The sequence below is a fragment of the Notolepis coatsorum genome, assembly GCF_963971535.1.
Source record: "Notolepis coatsorum genome assembly, chromosome: 2".
Taxonomy (NCBI): Eukaryota; Metazoa; Chordata; class Actinopteri; order Aulopiformes; family Paralepididae; genus Notolepis; species Notolepis coatsorum.
This window is the reverse complement of record NC_140166.1, coordinates 56866891-56886890: the sequence shown is the minus strand read 5'-3', so window position 1 is coordinate 56886890 and position 20000 is coordinate 56866891. Positions and strand designations below refer to the sequence as shown.

General features: G+C 42.6%; 1 protein-coding gene across 1 annotated transcript in view; it reads right to left on the bottom strand.

The window, feature by feature from the left end:
• The window catches only part of LOC311223154 (calretinin-like), a gene marked incomplete at both ends in the record, with an annotated part of 60274 nt that overhangs the window by 7544 nt on the left and 32730 nt on the right, over positions 1–20000 (bottom strand). Inside the window, 7 exons of the mRNA XM_084307911.1 lie at positions 3590–3629; positions 3812–3867; positions 4508–4585; positions 7031–7087; positions 9925–10005; positions 10575–10664; positions 14583–14659. Of these exons, the coding sequence (XP_084164037.1) occupies positions 3590–3629; positions 3812–3867; positions 4508–4585; positions 7031–7087; positions 9925–10005; positions 10575–10664; positions 14583–14659 (479 nt within the window). The remainder of the gene's footprint in view (positions 1–3589; positions 3630–3811; positions 3868–4507; positions 4586–7030; positions 7088–9924; positions 10006–10574; positions 10665–14582; positions 14660–20000) is intronic.

Sequence of the window (20000 nt, the reverse complement as noted above, 5' to 3'; positions counted from 1 at the left end):
ACAACGCTGGTGTTCTGTTCTGCTGGAATCAACCGTTTGGGAATCCAGTCCTTGGCATTGTTGGGAGATCCTGTGAGATTCATATAGAAATTCGAGGCTATGCGGGTTTATGTGTATTTAAAAAATAAAAATAAAAATGTAATAAATAACTAAAAAAGAAAAGTGCATTCTATCTTTATCCTATGAGATTCTCAAAGACACACCTGCTGAATTCTGATTGGATTCTGTCACATTGTGTCACAGATGCAGATCCACAGAGGCTGTGGGGTACTGGTGGGGTACAGCTCACTGGCCAGTAGGGGTGTAACGGTACACAAAAACCACGGTTCGGTACGTACCTCGGTTTTGAAGTCACGGTTCGGTACGGGTTTTCGTTACAGTGGGGGAACGTTTGGCTTTCCATGTTCCACTCAGGGGTGATGTAGTGTGCGGTAACTAATTGTACTTGTAGGGCTGTCAACGGATATTCTATATTGAAATTAATAATCGACTCGCAAAAAATTATATAATTATTAGATTGTGAAAAAAACTGCCCCCGGTGGGCGGTCGTTAGTGGTTAACATACCATTGTATTCGTTCGGTACACAGCCGTTCGGTACGGTACGGTACGGTACGGTACACACTGAAACGGTTCGGTACGGATATGTCACGTGTACCTTTACACCCCTACTGGCTAGCGTAGCCACCAGTCTGTCTTTATGCCTATCCACATTGCAAATGATCATTTCCTACCCTAAGCACACCCACCACTATCTCTATCTATATCTATACACTTATATTATATATATACACACTTATTTCATACGTCTCAATGAGTCCTTCCCCAACACAATCCAGGCTTTTATTATCGCATTTACAATAATGCTGTATATACCATATATATATATACGGGGGGGGGGGCAGCAGTGGCCTAAAGGTTAGAGAAGCGGGTTTGTGACCGAAAGGTCGCCGGTTCAATCCCCGGGACCGGCAGGAACACCAACCGCTGAAGTGCCCTTGAGCAAGGCACTTAACCCCCAACTGCTCCAGTGGAGTTGCTCAGTGGCCAACGGTGGCAGACTGTGGTTGTACTGGGCAGCTCCCAGGTGTCAGACTGTGGTTGTACTGGGCAGCTCCCAGGTGTCAGACTGTGGTTGTACTGGGCAGCTCCCAGGTGTCAGACTGTGGTTGTACTGGGCAGCTCCCAGGTGTCAGACTGTGGTTGTACTGGGCAGCTCCCAGGTGGCAGACTGTGGTTGTACTGGGCAGCAGCTCCCAGGTGTCAGACTGTGGTTGTACTGGGCAGCTCCCAGGTGTCAGACTGTGGTTGTACTGGGCAGCTCCCAGGTGTCAGACTGTGGTTGTACTGGGCCGCTCCCAGGTGTGAATGGAACTGTGTGAATGTGAAGCAGGGCGTTCATGAAAAAGAGCATCTGTGCTCAGAGAACCTACCCTGGTAAATAAAGGTTTAAAAAAAATTAAAATTAAATAACTGGAGCTGTGGGAGTCCAGTACGGAGGACAGCATGTGCTGAGAAAGGACTCTACTGATGGACAACATGGTGGTGACTAGGAAACAGGGCTAGAGTTCCTCCAACTAGGGCTGTCTTAAATACTTCGAAGCTTCGTTCGATGGGCATGAGATTCAAATATGAAAATAAAATGCGCTTATGTAAAAAAAAAATATATATATATATATATATGATTTTTTTTTTTTTTTTGTGCAAAATCAACTCACCTCTCTTTGTTAACTACAACAAGCAATGCTGTTTGTTATTTAAGATGAGGTCGGACTCGGCACTGACAGATTTGTGTTCATTGTGCTGCTTTTATAAAGCCTCAAATGACGGCTTACAATATTAATAAGTGTTTAGTTTGTATAAGATTGAAAAAGGTTTCAACTTTACAGCACTGACAAAGTTGAACAAAGTGCTGTACAAATCCCACAACATAAAAAATGTACAATTATAAAAAAAATTATATATTTTTTTATTTTTTTATTTCAAAGCTTCGAATTAAAATCGAATCTCGGCCCCGAAGCTTCGAATTCCAAAAAAATCGAAGGTCAGCCCTACCACAAACTGTCCCTTTAACCCTTTCACTACCACACTACAGAAGGTTAACCTTTGCGGCTGGGTGGCGCAGAGGACATTGCGCTCGTCACCAACGCAAGAGACACCGGGTTCGACTCCGGCTGTCGGCATTGCCTCCGGCTTGGGCCGGCCGTCATACTAACTCAAATTGGCAGAGTTAGAGGGTGGAAGTCGATGGGTGGTAATCTGGACGTTGTGGACAGCGACTCCTACAGGTCGGTTGGGGGACGCCTGCACAGCAGAGACAGGAAGTGGCGGGGGCAGCGTGAGCCTCCCACACGTTACACCTCGCCAATGAGAGTCTGCGCTGGCAGGTGAAAAGATGTGACAGGCTGCCTCCTCGTGTATCGGAGGGGACACGTGATGCAAGGCTTCTATCCTCCCTACAACCGGCCAGTGGGGGGCATATGTGAGCAACGTTCAACGGTTAACCTTCTGTATTGTCTCAGTGAAAGGGTTAACCATTTGACCCCTCCTCTCGGCGTGTCTACGCGATCCGATTGGTTCTTGTACTGCATGTTCTCTACCCTTGCTGGCATGTTTTCCATGCTTAGCCCCTCCTCTCGGCGTGTCTACGCGATCCGATTGGTTCTTGTTGACTAGGTTAAAGGAAGCATCATCCAGACTTTCCAGATGTGATTCAGTGTTTTTCACATGATTATTTAATCCTCTTACAGTGAAAACGCAGTAAAGCTGAATTGTATCGTGCTGAGTTTACATATTGTATGACCTCTCTAACCCGACCTCAGCTACAGGGAGCTGCTTTAGTGTTTAGAGGATTCTATGGTGCCTGAATCAGGGCAACTGTGTTGGTGAATGTGATGGTGAATCTGTTGGTGAACGTGTTGGTGAATGTGTTGGTGAATGTGTTGGTGAATGTGTTGGTGAATGTGTTGGTGAATGTGTTGGTGAATGTGTTGGAGAATGTGTTGGTGAATGTGTTGGAGAATGTGTTGGTGAATGTGTTGGTGAATGTGTTGGTGAATGTGTTGGAGAATGTGTTGGAGAATGTGTTGGTGAATGTGTTGGCGAACGTGATGGTGAATGTGTTGGTGAACGTGTTGGTGAATGTGATGGTGAATGTGTTGGTGAATGTGTTGGTGAATGTGTTGGTGAATGTGTTGGTGAATGTGTTGGTGAATGTGATGGTGAATGTGTTGGTGAATGTGTTGGTGAATGTGTTGGTGAATGTGTTGGTGAATGTGATGGTGAATGTGTTGGTGAATGTGTTGGTGAATGTGTTGGTGAATGTGTTGGTGAACATGTTGGTGAACGTGATGGTGAACGTGTTGGAGAATGTGTTGGTGAATGTGTTGGTGAATGTGTTGGTGAATGTGTTGGTGAACGTGTTGGTGAACGTGTTGGTGAATGTGTTGGTGAATGTGTTGGTGAATGTGTTGGTGAATGTGTTGGTGAACGTGATGGTGAATATGTTGGTGAACGTGATGGTGAATGTGTTGGTGAATGTGTTGGTGAACGTGTTGGTGAATGTGTTGGTGAATGTGTTGGTGATCTTACCTCGAACTTCAGCAGGAAATTCTCCTGAACAGGCAGAAGCCTGAAAGAAACAAAGAACAAAGAAAGGTTTCCTCTTGAAAATGAATAATACAAAACACACAGATCACACAAATCAAATGTCAGGATGTTGAGGTGTTGTTGTGGTGCTGTTGTGGTGTTGTGGTGCTGTTGTTGTGGTGTTGTTGTGGTGTTGTGGTGGTGTTGTGGTAGGAACAGACTCACCTGGCCATCTCAGAGAGGCCCAGCTTGCCGTCACCGTTCAGATCAAACATCCTCAGCTACAGACAAACACAAGCAGGGAGAGCAGTCGTTCGTTCAGATCAAACATCCTCAGCTACAGACAAACACAAGCAGGGAGAGCAGTCGTTACAAGGTCTGCACGTGTAAACCTCATATATACCGTATGAAACCCAGATCTATCACGAATTAACTCATAATATTTGTGTTATTATTTCATCTAACTGGTGCAAGTGGACTGAAATTAATCAGATAAATATATCTGATGAATGATAAAGATAAACTTGAAACTTGAAACTAAATGATATATATATACTGTATATCATTAAATATATACAAATAAATGAATAAATAAATACATACATACATAAGTACATAAATAAATGAATAAATAAATACACAGATGAACAAATAAATACATTGATGAATAAATAAATAAATAAATAAATAAATAAATAAATAAATAAATAAATAAATAAATAAATAAATAAATAAATAAATAAATAAATAAATAAATAAATAGATGCATAAATAAATAGATACATAAATAAATAGATGAATACATAAACAAATAAATGGACAGTCATTTACCTTCACCTATAGTTTGGTGGGTAAAGTCGTCCCAACATCTGAATTTGATTTAGTTGGCTTTTATGAAACATTTCTATACTCGATACTCACAATGGTCTGTGTGTATTCACTCAACTTCCTGTCATCGTAGTGTCTGTTGGCCTTCTTCAGCAAGTCTAACAGGAAGCCCTGCAGAGAGAGACACACCATCACATCTCTACCCAATAACAGAGAGAGAGACCACTGTACTGCACTGTATTTAACATTTACCATTAATTATAAGAGCATGGTAATTACTTGGAATTATTATTATTATAATAACTGTCTTTAAAAGGTGCTATAGGGGCGGTCAGGTGGCGTAGCGGAGATTGCACTCGTCACCAACGCAGGAGATGCTGGGTTCGAGCCCAGCTCTCGGCGTTGCTACCAGCTTGGCTGGTCGTTCATACTAATACAATTGGCTGTATTAGGGGGTGGGAAGCTAGCAGGTGGGAATCTGGCGTTGTGGACAGCGACGCCTACAGGTCAGGTCGCGGCGCTTGCTCAGCGGGGGCAGGACTTGGTGGAGATACTTGGTGGAGCCCTCCCACGCGTTACACTTCACCAAATGAGAGTCCTCGCTGCCAAGTGAAAAAGACGTCACTGGCAGTCGCCGCACGTATCGGGAGGAAGCGTGCGGTCGGCTTCGGGACACCCTTGTACCGACTCGTAGGAGAACATGCATACAGCAGCCAGGTAGGGGAGGAAAGGGGGGAGGGGAATTGGCACGGCGACTAAATTGGAATGGGGAGAAAAACAGAAAATTGGAGAAAGAGAAAAAAAAAGTGCTATGGATAACATTCAGCCACTAGATGTCGCACTAGAGCACCAGCATGTATTTTATCCAATCAGGTGCCTTCCAGGTGGGGAAATGGGAAGTAGGGAGAGGATACATGCAACATGTAAACAACAACATTCATTTTGGACCCGCCAACATACATTTTAAAAAAAATGTTGTGGGAAAGGCAATACTTTTATTCCACACCTTACTAAACGCACTGTGGGTGTTTTATTTTTTTTAAAGGATATGAATGAAAGGGAGACGTGTGTTTGTTTTGTTTTCTTGTTTTTTTTATCCACTTTTTCTCCTCTTTTTCTATTTTTCTCCCATCCCAATTTTAGCTGTGCCAATTCTCCCCTCCCCTGTCTTGAACGTTGCTCGCATATGCCCCCCACTGGTCGGTTGTAGGGAGGATAGAAGCCTTGCATCACATGTCCCCTCCGATACACGAGGAGGCAGCCTGTCACATCTTTTCACCTGCCAGCGCGGACTCTCAGTGGCGAGGAGTAACGTGTGGGAGGCTCACGCTGCCCCCGCCATTTCCTGTCTCTGCTGTGCAGGCGTCCCCCAACCGACCTGTAGGGGTCGCTGTCCACAACGTCCAGATTACCACCCATCGACTTCCACCCACTGACTCTGCCAATTGAGTCAGTACGACGGCCGGCCCAAGCCGGAGACAACGCAGACAGCCGGAGTCGAACCCGGTGTCTCTTGCGTTGGTGACGAGCGCAATGTCCGCTGCGCCACCCAGCCGCCCGTTTTCTTGTATCGGAAATTAAGAGTATATCGGATATCGGTAAAAAAAGCCAATATTGAACATCCCTACAGAGGACCACGTGGTTCTGTTCTGTTCTGGGAGGACCATGTGGTTCTGTTCTGTTCTGGGAGGACCATGTGGTTCTGTTCTGTTCTGGGAGGACCATGTGGTTCTGTTCTGGGAGGACCATGTGGTTCTGTTCTGTTCTGGGAGGACCATGTGGTTCTGTTCTGTTCTGGGAGGACCATGTGGTTCTGTTCTGTTCTGGGAGGACCATGAGGTTCTGTTCTGTTCTGGGAGGACCATGTGGTTCTGTTCTTTTCTGGGAGGACCACGTGGTTCTGTTCTGGGAGGACCATGTGGTTCTGTTCTGGGAGGACCATGTGGTTCTGTTCTGTTCTGGGAGGACCATGTGGTTCTGTTCTGTTCTGGGAGGACCATGAGGTTCTGTTCTGTTCTGGGAGGACCATGTGGTTCTGTTCTGGGAGGACCATGTGGTTCTGTTCTGGGAGGACCATGTGGTTCTGTTCTGTTCTGGGAGGACCATGTGGTTCTGTTCTGGGAGGACCATGTGGTTCTGTTCTGTTCTGGGAGGACCATGTGGTTCTGTTCTGGGAGGACCATGAGGTTCTGTTCTGGGAGGACCATGTGGTTCTGTTCTGGGAGGACCATGTGGTTCTGTTCTGTTCTGGGAGGACCATGTGGTTCTGTTCTGTTCTGGGAGGACCATGAGGTTCTGTTCTGTTCTGGGAGGACCATGTGGTTCTGTTCTGTTCTGGGAGGACCATGAGGTTCTGTTCTGGGAGGACCATGTGGTTCTGTTCTGGGAGGACCATGTGGTTCTGTTCTGGGAGGACCATGAGGTTCTGTTCTGTTCTGGGAGGACCATGTGGTTCTGTTCTGGGAGGACCACGTGGTTCTGTTCTGGGAGGACCATGTGGTTCTGTTCCACCAGGGGGCGCCTCTGGGCAGCAGAGCAGCATCTGTTCAGCGTTGTATCCAGCGATGCAGGCGACAGTATTACATGTGATGTTTACATGTAAAGTTGTATGTTCACCTTCAGCTCGTTAGATTCGATGTATCCACTGCGGTCCGTGTCATACCTCCTCCATATCTGCAGGAACAAGCATCACAGTGTCATAAATATTAATAGTAATATACATATTATTAACCTCACAGACAGAATTAACAGAGAAAGAAGAAATCATTATCAATTGACAATAGTTGGACATTCTCAAAATGATGCAGTTTATGTACATATCCCTTATCTTACTAGTTACTATATCTATATCTGTACATATCTCTTACTAGTTACTATATCTATATCAGTACATATCCCTTACATACTCTTATTAGTTACTATATCTATATCTGTACATATCCCTTACCTACTCTTACTAGTTACTATATCTATATCTGTATATATCCCTTACCTACTCTTACTAGTTACTATATCTATATCTGTACATATCCCTTACCTACTCTTACTAGTTACTATATCTATCTGTACATATCTCTTACCTACTCTTATTAGTTACTATATCTATATCTGTACATATCCCTTACCTACTCTTACTAGTTACTATATCTATATCTGTACATATCTCTTACCTACTCTTACTAGTTACTATATCTATATCTGTACATATCCCTTACCTACTCTTACTAGTTACTATATCTATATCTGTACATATCCCTTACCTACTCTTACTAGTTACTATATCTATATCTGTACATATCTCTTACCTACTCTTACTAGTTACTATATCTATATCTGTACATATCCCTTACCTACTCTTACTAGTTACTATATCTATCTGTACATATCCCTTACCTACTCTTACTAGTTACTATATCTATATCTGTACATATCTCTTACCTACTCTTACTAGTTACTATATCTATATCTGTACATATCTCTTACCTACTCTTACTAGTTACTATATCTATATCTGTACATATCTCTTACCTACTCTTACTAGTTACTATATCTATATCTGTACATATCTCTTACCTACACTAGTTACTATATCTATATCTGTACATATCTCTTACCTACTCTTACTAGTTACTATATCTATATCTGTACATATCTCTTACCTACTCTTACTAGTTACTATATCTATATCTGTACATATCTCTTACCTACTCTTACTAGTTACTATATCTATATATCTGTACATATCTCTTACCTACACTTATAGTTACTATATCTATATCTGTACATATCTCTTACCTACTCTTACTAGTTACTATATCTATATATCTGTACATATCTCTTACCTACTCTTACTAGTTACTATATCTATATCTGTACATATCCCTTACCTACTCTTACTAGTTACTATATATATATCTGTACATATCCCTTACCTACTCTTACTAGTTACTATATCTATATCTGTACATATCTCTTACCTACTCTTACTAGTTACTATATCTATATCTGTACATATCTCTTACCTACTCTTACTAGTTACTATATCTATATCTGTACATATCTCTTACCTACTCTTACTAGTTACTATATCTATATCTGTACATATCCCTTACCTACTCTTACTAGTTACTATATCTATATCTGTACATATCCCTTTCCTACTCTTACTAGTTACTATATCTATATCTGTACATATCTCTTACCTACTCTTACTAGTTACTATATCTATCTGTACATATCGCTTACCTACTCTTACTAGTTACTATATCTATCTGTACATATCCCTTACCTACTCTTACTAGTTACTATATCTATCTGTACATATCCCTTACCTACTCTTACTAGTTACTATATCTATATCTGTACATATCCCTTACCTACTCTTACTAGTTACTATATCTATATCTGTACATATCTCTTACCTACTCTTACTAGTTACTATATCTATATCTGTATATATCTCTTACCTACTCTTACTAGTTACTATATCTATATCTGTACATATCTCTTACCTACTCTTACTAGTTACACTGCTGGCCAGTATGAATTACTACCATAGTGTCTTCATACCTGTATAACTCTACATATTAATACTACAACTCTGTACAAACATCTGATTAGCACTATTACTCAGTAGTACTAATTTATATATTTTATACCCATTCATCTCCTGTACATTGTATATTACTATTGCACTTTACTGTTACATTTGTACTCTGGTTGGATGCCAAACTTCTTTTCGTTATACTGTACGTGTGCTGTATGATGAGAATACATTTTAATCTAATCTAATCTAATACAAATGTCAGTATCTATTGTTTTACAGAATAGAGGATGAAATAACAAAGACAACAGTGGCAGAAAGGTGATGTTAATATAATAATGTATGTGTCTTAGCTCATCCTGGGACCTGACCCATATCAAAGATGGATGCCAACACCACCACCCCCCCCCCCCCCCCCCCCCCCCCCCCTTCCCTTACCCTGAAGTGAGGATGCGGATGCGTTACATTCATAATGTATAGCAGGCCTGAGAATAGCTCTGCATCCCCCTATGAGCGCAGGGATCCCATCACACCACCGGGGGAGTTCTTCCCTGTTCCCTCCCCCTCCCCCTCAACCACAGAGACAGAGCTTTTCTATAGTTCACCCGTCTCTCTCTTTAGTCAAGTTACAGTTCACCTGTCTCTCTCTTTAGTCAAGTTACAGTTCACCTGTCTCTCTCTTTAGTCAAGTTACAGTTCACCTGTCTCTCTCTTTAGTCAAGTTACAGTTCACCTGTCTCTCTCTTTAGTCAAGTTACAGTTCACCCGTCTCCCCCTTTAAATAGATAAGTATAAAATAAGTATAGCAAGTATAAAATAGAAGTCACTTTGTTCTATGTTCTATTATTATTACTACCCCTCCCACCTGCTGTACCCCCCCCCCCCCCCCCCCCGTGACACTGTTGGCCACTGAGCAAGGTTAAGTGCCTTGCTCAAGGGCACTTCAGCGGTTGGTGTATATACTCACAGCCATGAACTCTGTGCTGGTGCCCACGTACTGCCTGAAGAAGAGCAGGAAGTTCTCTTCTGTGGGCAGAATCTGAGCCAACTGGAGAGACAGAATGGATGAATGAATGAATGAATGAATGAATGAATGAATGAATGAATGAATGAATGAATGACTTTGTTTAACAGATTGCAGAATGGGTACAATACAGTACGGCTCAATACACACAATTGTTAAGGGGATGCAGACCTGAGAAATACGTTTGTCTTGTTTACATCAGGGTCCCCCATTTTCAATTCATAGTGACATACATGAGATCATGACATTTATGACATAGGGACATACATGACATACAGGTATATAGTACTGTTACATTTGTGACATATACGATATTCAAATATACAGTACTGTTACCCAGAGATCCTGACAGAGTATATACATATGATGGGGAGGATACTGTACATTAGGAGGGGGTGGGTGGGTGGGAGAAAAATATACATACGGTGGGGAGAAAATATATACATACAGTGGGGAGGAGACTGTCCATTAGATACTTTAGATACTTTATCCAATCATTTCCCAAGACCTTTTTCATAGTATTGAAAGAAATGTAAAGGTAGGCGGGTCTAATGAAGTAGAAAAGGTATCTAATTGGCTACAGTATACCTTACCTCTGACATTTCAATTCTGCCGTCAGCGTTCTGGTCAAACTTGGCCATTAACTCCGACATTGTTTCTTTGATTGCAGCGTCTTTAGGATCCTGCAGCCCAACATGCAGCAACGTCGAAGACATAAATAGATAGATTAGGGACGCATTATATAATTGATGAACATTACTTTAGTCACTTTGATGTCTTTGATCTGATCTGCATTCAGTCTTCAAATGACAGATTGATGGTAAACTGAATGATAATAATGATGATGATGATGATAATAATAATAATGATGATAGTGATAATAATAATAATAATAATAATAATAATAATAATAATAATAATAATAATAATAATAATAATAATAATAATAATAATAATAATAATAATAATAATGTAATACTAATAATGATGATAATGATAATAATAATGATGTCATCTTTCTCTCCCATTACAGACGCTGAGACCCTGGTAACGTTGAACCGTCCCACTACATGCCAGCTGGACCAGTTATCAGTGTTGCGTTCCTCATATCAACACTGGTTGCACGCACGCTAATGACGCAACGTGCACGCCCGCTCCCGGTTGCGTGCGCGCGCTCCCGCGCATGTGCATAAATGTTCCCTCGCATAAGGACAGACTAAAGACAGTGCCTAATTGCCTCTACGAATGGAATGTAACACCTGACGACCGGCGCTATTGATATGCAAAGTAGCCAGGTGGGTACTGCGAGTTGGCGCATCAGTCGAGTGCAGCGCATTCCTGTGTGCACGCACGTGCACGCGCTTCTGCTCACACAACTTTGGTTAACCCCGTCCCATGAGCAATGCATCACTGCCAGTTACCCTCCCCACTCCTCCAGACCATAGCACCAGTTATTCTCCCATTCCTATCTGCAACCATCAACTCCTCCCTCAACTCGGGGGTGGTCCCCACCTCCCTAAAACAAGCCACACCGAGTCACGTGAATACTTTCCCTAAGGGGGGTTCACTTCCGTGTTCGGTTTGCGCGGCCTGATTGGCCACTGACGTTTCTCTCAGCGCCTCAATATTAAAACTCACTGCTCGTCCACCCAACGTAAACAGAGCAGAGATAAGCAATAATGAAGTTGTGTTTTGAACAGAGCAGAGATAAGCAATAATGAAGTCGTGTTTGCAGAGATAAGCAATAATGAAGTCGTGTTTTGAACATTTATGTTGTGTTGATGGAATCACGTTAATATAGAGAGATGAAAACAATACAATACGTTATTTCGATTGATATGAATCGCTAGTTACGTTAATATAGACAGATGAAAACAATACATTATTTATATTGATGTGATGTCGATTGATATGAATAGCTAGTTACGTTAACACTTTGAGCGCCACTCACGGCTGATCTCGGGTTTACGATTGTGACGTTGAAAGCCACGTCACGGCTTTTCTCTGGATTTCTTTTAATTTTTTTATTAGCGATCTGAAATCATATTGCATCACGCAAGCCTACCGTTGGAGATCCAGGGGCCGCCGGCGATCAGATGTGAAAAAAACGCCCCCTATCGTCTCCCAGATGGTAAATCACCCTTTTGGAATGGACTCAATGAAAATGGATGGGGGAAAAAAATATTCCAGTCCACATTTTCCAGTCCACTGATGCAGCCGGAGTTACCAGAGTTCATTCTGGAGCATCTGAGCCACGGCAAGCATGGGTTATACTGTACACGCGTTGGATCATTATACTTATCGATTTTTTCGAATGGTGATCAGGAATTGGAATATACCATTTGGATACCATCTGATGTTAGGTAAGGAATCTATGTTATCAGTGTTAGGATAAGCAGAAGCGTTTCCACTATATGTGATATGGCTGTTTCACTGTAAAAGCCATGAGGAAATAATAGCAGCGATTATCAGTGCACAACAATACTATCGACCATCTAGCGTTTATTTGAAAACGATTCATAAATAGACCGACAAATGATAACGTTCTGGAATATTCCAGTAAAAGGCGATTATTATGGGATGTGTTGTTTTTTCTTCGAAACCGAGTGGTTTTCAAAATGCTATAAAAAGGAAATTAAGCGATAAAAACACAATCTGCTTTGCCAATGTTGACTGGAAAATAATTATTTTATAAGCGATGGGCAGATTAGACACATAGCATAATTTAAAACATAGATTAGGCGATATTAACGTTACATGGGCCGTGGACCGTGGCATCAACGGGGTAAAAAGGAAAACACAGCCTGGCACTGAAAGTGTTAATATAGAGAGATGAAAACAATACGTTATTTATATTGATGTGATGTCGATTGATATGAATAGCTAGTTACATTAATATAGAGAGATGAAAACAATACGTTATTTATATTGATGTGATGTCGGACTTGGGCTGTGGAACTGAAGGACTTGGGCTGTGGAACTGAAGGACTTGGGCTGTGGAACTGAAGGACTTGGGCTGTGGAACTGAAGGACTTGGGCTGTGGAACTGAAGGACTTGGGCTGTGGAACTGAAGGACTTGGGCTGTGGAACTGAAGGACTTGGGCTGTGGAACTGAAGGACTTGGGCTGTGGAACTGAAAGCTAGGCGCGATTGTTAGGAGTAACGCGATTGGGCGCTGAGAGAAACGTTAGTGGCCAATCAGGCCGCGCAACCCCCTTAGGGAAAGTATTCACGCCACAGAGTCACACCGCTCATAAAAAAACCAACCATGAACCCCACCGTCATAGACTACTATCGTCCTGTCTCTCTTCTCTCCTTCCTTTCTAAAACACTTGAACGTGCTGTATCCAACCAACTTACTGATTATCTCTTACAGAATGACCTCCTAGACCCTAATCAGTCTGGCTTCCGGACTGGCCACTCCACAGAAACAGCCCTCATTGCGGTCACAGAGGCACTTCACTTAGCAAAAGCGAAAGGCCTCTCCTCTGTCCTGATTCTCCTAGATCTATCTGCAGCCTTCGACACATCAGTCAACCATCAGATCCTCCTCGCGTCCCTCGCAGGAATGGGAGTGGCTGGCTCTGCGCTGACATGGCTGACATCATACCTCAATGACCGCTCCTACCAAGTGTCATGGAGAGGGACCCTGTCGGCCCCCCAGCCCCCTGCGGACGGGTGTCCCCCAGGGCTCGGTCCTTGGACCCCTTCTCTTCTCCCTCTACACTAAATCTCTGGGTAACATTATCACGTCCCATGCCTTCTCATATCATTGCTATGCCGATGATACTCAACTCTTCCTCTCCTTCCCTCCCTCAGATATCCACGTCTCTGAGCGGATCTCGGCCTGTCTGTCCGACATCTCCGCCTGGATGACGACCAACCACCTCAAACTGAACCTAAGAAAAACAGAATTGCTCCACCTGCCGGCCAAATCCTCCCCCCTGACCGACCTTTCCATCACAGTCGAGAATGCAGCTGTGACCGCGTCCCCGACCGCCAAGAACCTTGGTGTTGTCCTCGACGACCAGTTGAACTTCTCCGCTCACATCGCAGCGACAACCAGAACCTGCAGATTCCTCCTGAGCAACGTCAGAAGGATCCGCCCCTTCCTGACAAAAGAAGCCACCAAACTCCTCGTCCAATCAACAGTCATCTCCCGCCTCGACTACTGCAACGCACTGCTCGCTGGCCTCCTGGCCACTGCCACCAAGCCTCTTCAACTCATTCAGAACGCAGCGGCCCGCCTGATATCAAACCTACCGAAGTCGGCCCATGTCACCCCACTTCTTAGGGACCTGCACTGGCTCCCCAACTAACCTTATCACTCACTCACTTGTCCTAATATACTAACCTACACTGTAGCACTCAACATTTTGATGAACATTGTTACTCAGCTGATAGAGTTGTGCCCTTCCTGATGACTTGTCTCACATTGAGTGATGTGAGAGATGTCGGCATGAAAGAGTACAAACTGAAGACATTTTCTGACTGTAATGTTTGTTCCTATGACCTTCACCCAGCGTGTAGGTCTTTCTGATGCAGGCTGCAGTACTCAGCAGTGTCCTGTGGAGGGCGACAAACACACCCAAACACTCACCATTCCTGCTCCTCGTCGGGAAACCTCCAGCTCTTGGAAGAAGTTCTCCAGTTCCTTCCCCTCGATGAAACCATTTCCTGTGGAACACCAGAGGGTCACAGTGAGAACCACAGGCATCAGATTACATGGCTATGTTCAGACTACCAGCCCAAATCCCTTTTTTGGGCATATCCAGATTATATTCAGATCGATTTTTAGAAAGTGTGGACAGCATTAAGAAACACATGAAATGCAATTCTGATCCAAACCACATTTGCAAGTTGGTTTGAAATGTAATTCCAATCGGATTCCTGCACTGGCCTCCGAAATAGGATTTCAAAGTGTCTTTTGTGTCACTCACAGTGCGACACATGACAACAACATAAAACCCAGAGTGACGGCTAACATTTGTATTTTTTTGTGTTTATTTATTAATTAAACAAAAGTAAAAAAAATAAAAATACATAATAACCATATTGTGAAGGAGAAGTTAGAAGCATAGAGGCTTATCGAGAACTTCCCCTGTTTTGTAAAATCAAAACATACAAAAATATACATATTATTTTTAAAATACCAGTAATACATTCAAAAGATATGTGTTAACACAAACATACATACACACAGTACATACATGCATATACTGTATACTGCGTACATAATAATACATGTACGCAGTATATGCTAAGCTAATCCATTTAGTTAGTTTAGCTAATCGGTTTGTCTAATGTTAGCTGATAGTTAGCTAAGATAATCCGTTTAGTTAGCTTAGCTAAACGATTTGTCTAATGTTAGCTGATAGTTAGCTAAGATAATCCCTTTAGTTAGTTTAGCTAATCGATTTGTCTAATGTTAGCTGATAGTTAGCTAAAATAATCCATTTAGTTAGCTTAGTTAATGGCGTCCCGGTTTGTCTCAGATTATCCCGGTTTCCAGAGTGTGAACAAATATCTGTAAAACATTAAACCATGTCCCGGTTTTCAACATTCACTACCAAATTGTCCCAGTAACAATGTACCACACGTCTGAATTCAACACCGATTTGTATATAGAATAGACAGAGTAAAATTTGTCAAATGATGCAATAGTGCAGTGCAAGAAACATTTTCTGAATTACTGTTCAACAGTTACAACCGTCTTTACCCACTTTCTTCCCTGTTTGATATCCACAGTTTAAAACCTGACAGTCTTCCCTCCTGGTTGATACCCACTTTGACCCTTCGAACCTCCCTCTCAGGGCAAACCTCCCTCTCAGGGCACAGAATTGTCTACTCTACTACTCTACATTATACTACTCTACTCTTGTTGTCTAATTGTTCAGTCCCCCAGTGTTTCAAACAGTCCACCATCATCCCCGTGCCAAAATCCAACAATATCTCCTGCCTCAACGACTACAGACCAATTGCTCTCACATCCGTAGCAATGAAATCATTCTCACCCACCTCAAAACCAGCACCACCCCCCTCATGGACCCACATCAACTTGCCTACAGAACCAACAGGTCTGTGGAAGACACAGTCAACACAGCCACCCATCACCTGCTGCAACACCTGGAAACCCGCAACTCCTACGCCCGCATTCTGGTTATGGACTTCCGTTCTGCATTCAACACAATCATCCGAGCCAAACTCATCAAAAAACTACTGGACATGAACATCGACCCCTGCATCTGTCACTGGGTCCACAGCTTCCTCTCCAACAGACAACAGAAGGTCAAAATCAACAACAGCACATCCCACCCTCTATATCTCAGCACAGGAGCCCCCCAAGGCTGCGTCCTTTCACACTGGCTTTTCTCCCTATACACCAACCTGCTCATATCCCTCCACAACTCCGTCAAAATCTACAAATATGCAGACGACACAACCATCATAGGCCTCATCACAGACAACAATGAAACAGAATACCGTACACATATCAACCATACAGTCACCTGGTGCACAGACAATAACCTCCTCCTCAACTCATCTAAAACCCAAGAACTCATCATCGACTTCAGACGCCAGCCAAATCCCCAAACCCTGTATCCATCTCCGGCAAAACCATAACCAGGGGGACCCTGCTTTTCTTTATGCTGGGTTTGAGCCCAGCTCTCGGCGTTGCAACCAGCTTGGCTGGTCGTTCATTCTAATACAATTGGCAGTGTTAGGGGGTGGGAAGCTGGTGGGTGGGGATCGGACGTTGTGGACAGCGACTCCTACAGGTCGGTTGGTGCGCCTGCGCAGTAGAATCAGGAAGTGACGGGGGCGGCGTGTCCCTCCCACGCAGACCCCCGCCGCTGAGAGATCGCGCTGTGCAGGTGAAAAGATGCGACGGCTGCCTCCTCGAGTACCGGAGGGGACACGTGATGTAAGGCTTCGTCCACATTGCAGCCGGCTTGTGGGAGGCATGGCCTAACAGCGTTCGAGACAGGGGAGGGTAGAATTGGACAAATTCGAAATTGGGGAAGGGAGAAAAAATAGAAAATGGGGATAAAAAGTAGATACAAATAAAATAAAAAATGCACACCCGAGCCGCTAGAGGTCGGCAAAGTGGCACGTCGCAAATCGTCCATCATCTTGGATGTTAAGAGATTAAAATGTTTTTTTTGGCAAGAGTAAAGACCATAACCCTATCAAAACATTAGTCAAAGTGTATATTTTCATTTTTACCGATGTTTTGTAAGATGTACCGAAAATAAAAATGTATCGGAAAAATGCTAATTATATCTCTTTTATCGTAAAACCATGAGGAAATGACTAAATCCAGATTTAACCCTGCCATTGGAAAGATGAGCCTTTTCCCTATCCATAGATGTATGATTTGGCCATAATAAGGTCAAGGTCAAGTTCAAGGTCAAATATGAATTTATAATTAAAATCGATTATCATTTATTACTGTATCTACAAATCCTTCTGTTTAATCATCTTCCCTTTATTCATTTGCTTAGATTTTTTTGTACACTTGATCTCAATAAGGTGGTGAATGAGCACAGTGAGCAAGCTCGGTTTGCGCACAATTGTAACATGGTGTTATTCACCGGCACAGATGCAAAAAAATATCATCATTTATAGGGATGCCCCGATCGATCGGCCACCGATCGTTATCGGCCGATAATCAGTATAAATATGCGATCGGTGATCGGTGATAATGCTTTATTTTCGCCGATCAAAAAACCGATCAAAAAACATGATCCAATTCTTAGCGGAGATCTCACAGTCACTGCTGACTTCTCTCTCAGACACACAGCCTGCAGCGTACGGCGCCTCCTCCTCCCCAGCCCCTCCCGCACTCATGTAAACAAGAGCCTCACAGTCTGCTAGTCATGCGACGTGAGCTAATGTTGGCTACCTACCGAGCTAACGTTACTGTTTAAACTAAATGACCCAGTGACTACATGAGGCATTGTCTAACGTTATCTAGCTGGCTAGCTACTGATAGCTGCTGATATCAACAAATGCTCCAGCAATAGTCGAGTGCATGATAAGTTACCTCTGTTGACTCGGTAGCTCACGTTAGCTCACGTTAGCTCTAAACTAAATAGTTCACTGAGGCGTTGTCTTAACGTTATCTAGCCGGCTAGCAGTAGCTACAGATAGCTCCTGATATCAATGTCTTATAACATTGATTCGATGCGTATTCGAGCTGAGGGCTTGCTTGAATGTGATTTATACCAATACTAGGGTCCAGCTGCAGCGCCGGAGAATCCTGGCCGTAGCTGGAGGCTACTCGAGTACACACAGACAGTGGAGCTGTTTGCAGATAGCGAGCATTTTGACTTGTTGCGTGGTGGCGATGTCTCGCAGATAATACAAGTACAAGTCTAATTATATAATATATATTTTATAAAAATAAAATAAAAAATTATATAAAATAATAAAAAAAAAAAATTTATCGGTATCGGATCGGTATCGGCAGATATGGCTCAAGACGATCGGTGATTTGTATCGGTGGCAAAAAACGTGATCTGGGCATCATTTATATTCTCCTTTTTTTCATTACAATTTACTCAAGCCTAGTAACAGACACAATATTTCTGACACTGGGAATACATACCCCCAGGTCCATAGATGTTCCTAGATACCAAGAACATGCAAATTGACCTTGTAGAAGTGGAGCAATCTTCCATTTACTTAGGCATGTACCTTTAGGGCTACAGCTTAACAGGTTTTAATAAGCAACAACCTCAAATGTAAAACCAACACAGACCACATCCACAGAAAAAAACCAATCAAAGACTCTTCTTCCTCCGCCAGCTCAAGAAATACAGAGTCAGAAAACATCTCCTGCTCCGTTTTTACCAGGTCACCATTCAAAGCATCCTCACCTTCTCCATAACATAACAGGTACAGCAGTCTGGACACTCACTCCAAAAACAAACTGCAAAGAATAATCAATAAATCCCCCCCCCCCCCCAAGAAAAATAATCTCTGACCCCACTCACCCAGGCAGCACACCATGTCTTTCAGCTGCTGCCCTCCGGGAGGCGCTACAGATCCCTGACCACCAAAACATCCGCTTTGAATGAATGAATGAATGAAAACTTTATTAACAGATTGCAGAATGGGTACAGTGCAGTACAGCTCAATACATACAATTGTTAAGGGGATGCAGACCAGAGAAAGACTTTCGTCTTGTTTCCACCAGGGTCCCCCCTTTAAAAACAGCTTTTGATGATGAATAGTTTATTTTCGGTCTTTGTTTACATATCAATCAAAAACACACTTGTGTGGACTTAAAAAAATGTATAATAAAATAAAATCACAAATGTACATATCAAAGTAAGCTCACACACAAAATCCAAACTCAATGACTGAAAAAAGGAATAGGCTGAAGCACATGCTTATTTTTGCCTATCCTTTACAATTCTTAAAAACTAAATATACTTTAATATAAGAAAGAAAAACTTGGGGAGCTCCAGTAGCTCACCGCGTACCTCGAACGCTATTTCGGCGTCGGGGACAACCGTGCGCGTCACGGATCTGGGGTAGCGAGTTCGACTCCCGGACTAGACGTATTTTCTCAGAGTGTCTTTCCCCCGATCTATACCCCCATTCAACCTGTTTCTGTCGGTCATGCTTGACCAGAAAAAAGCGATAAACGCTAAAAGAACCAGCTGACTGGTCAAAGTTTAAAAAAAAAAAAAAAAAAAGAAAGAAAAACTTAAAATATGCTGCAAGATACAAATGTTTTTTTTTTATTTAAGAAAAAAAAATTACTCAAAACTGTACTCCTGAATTATTTTATCCTTTAGGGCCTTTTTAAATCTCCCCTGAGAAGTACACAACTTCAACCCGTCACTAAGGTTATTCCACAATTTAACTCCCAAAATTGAAACACATTTTACATTAGTTCTTACCTTGGTTGAAAGAGACATTGAATACAAACGTGTAGGTTCTTACTCTTAGCACGAAAAATTATCTACACTACTCTACTCTACTCTACACTACTATATTCTACTCT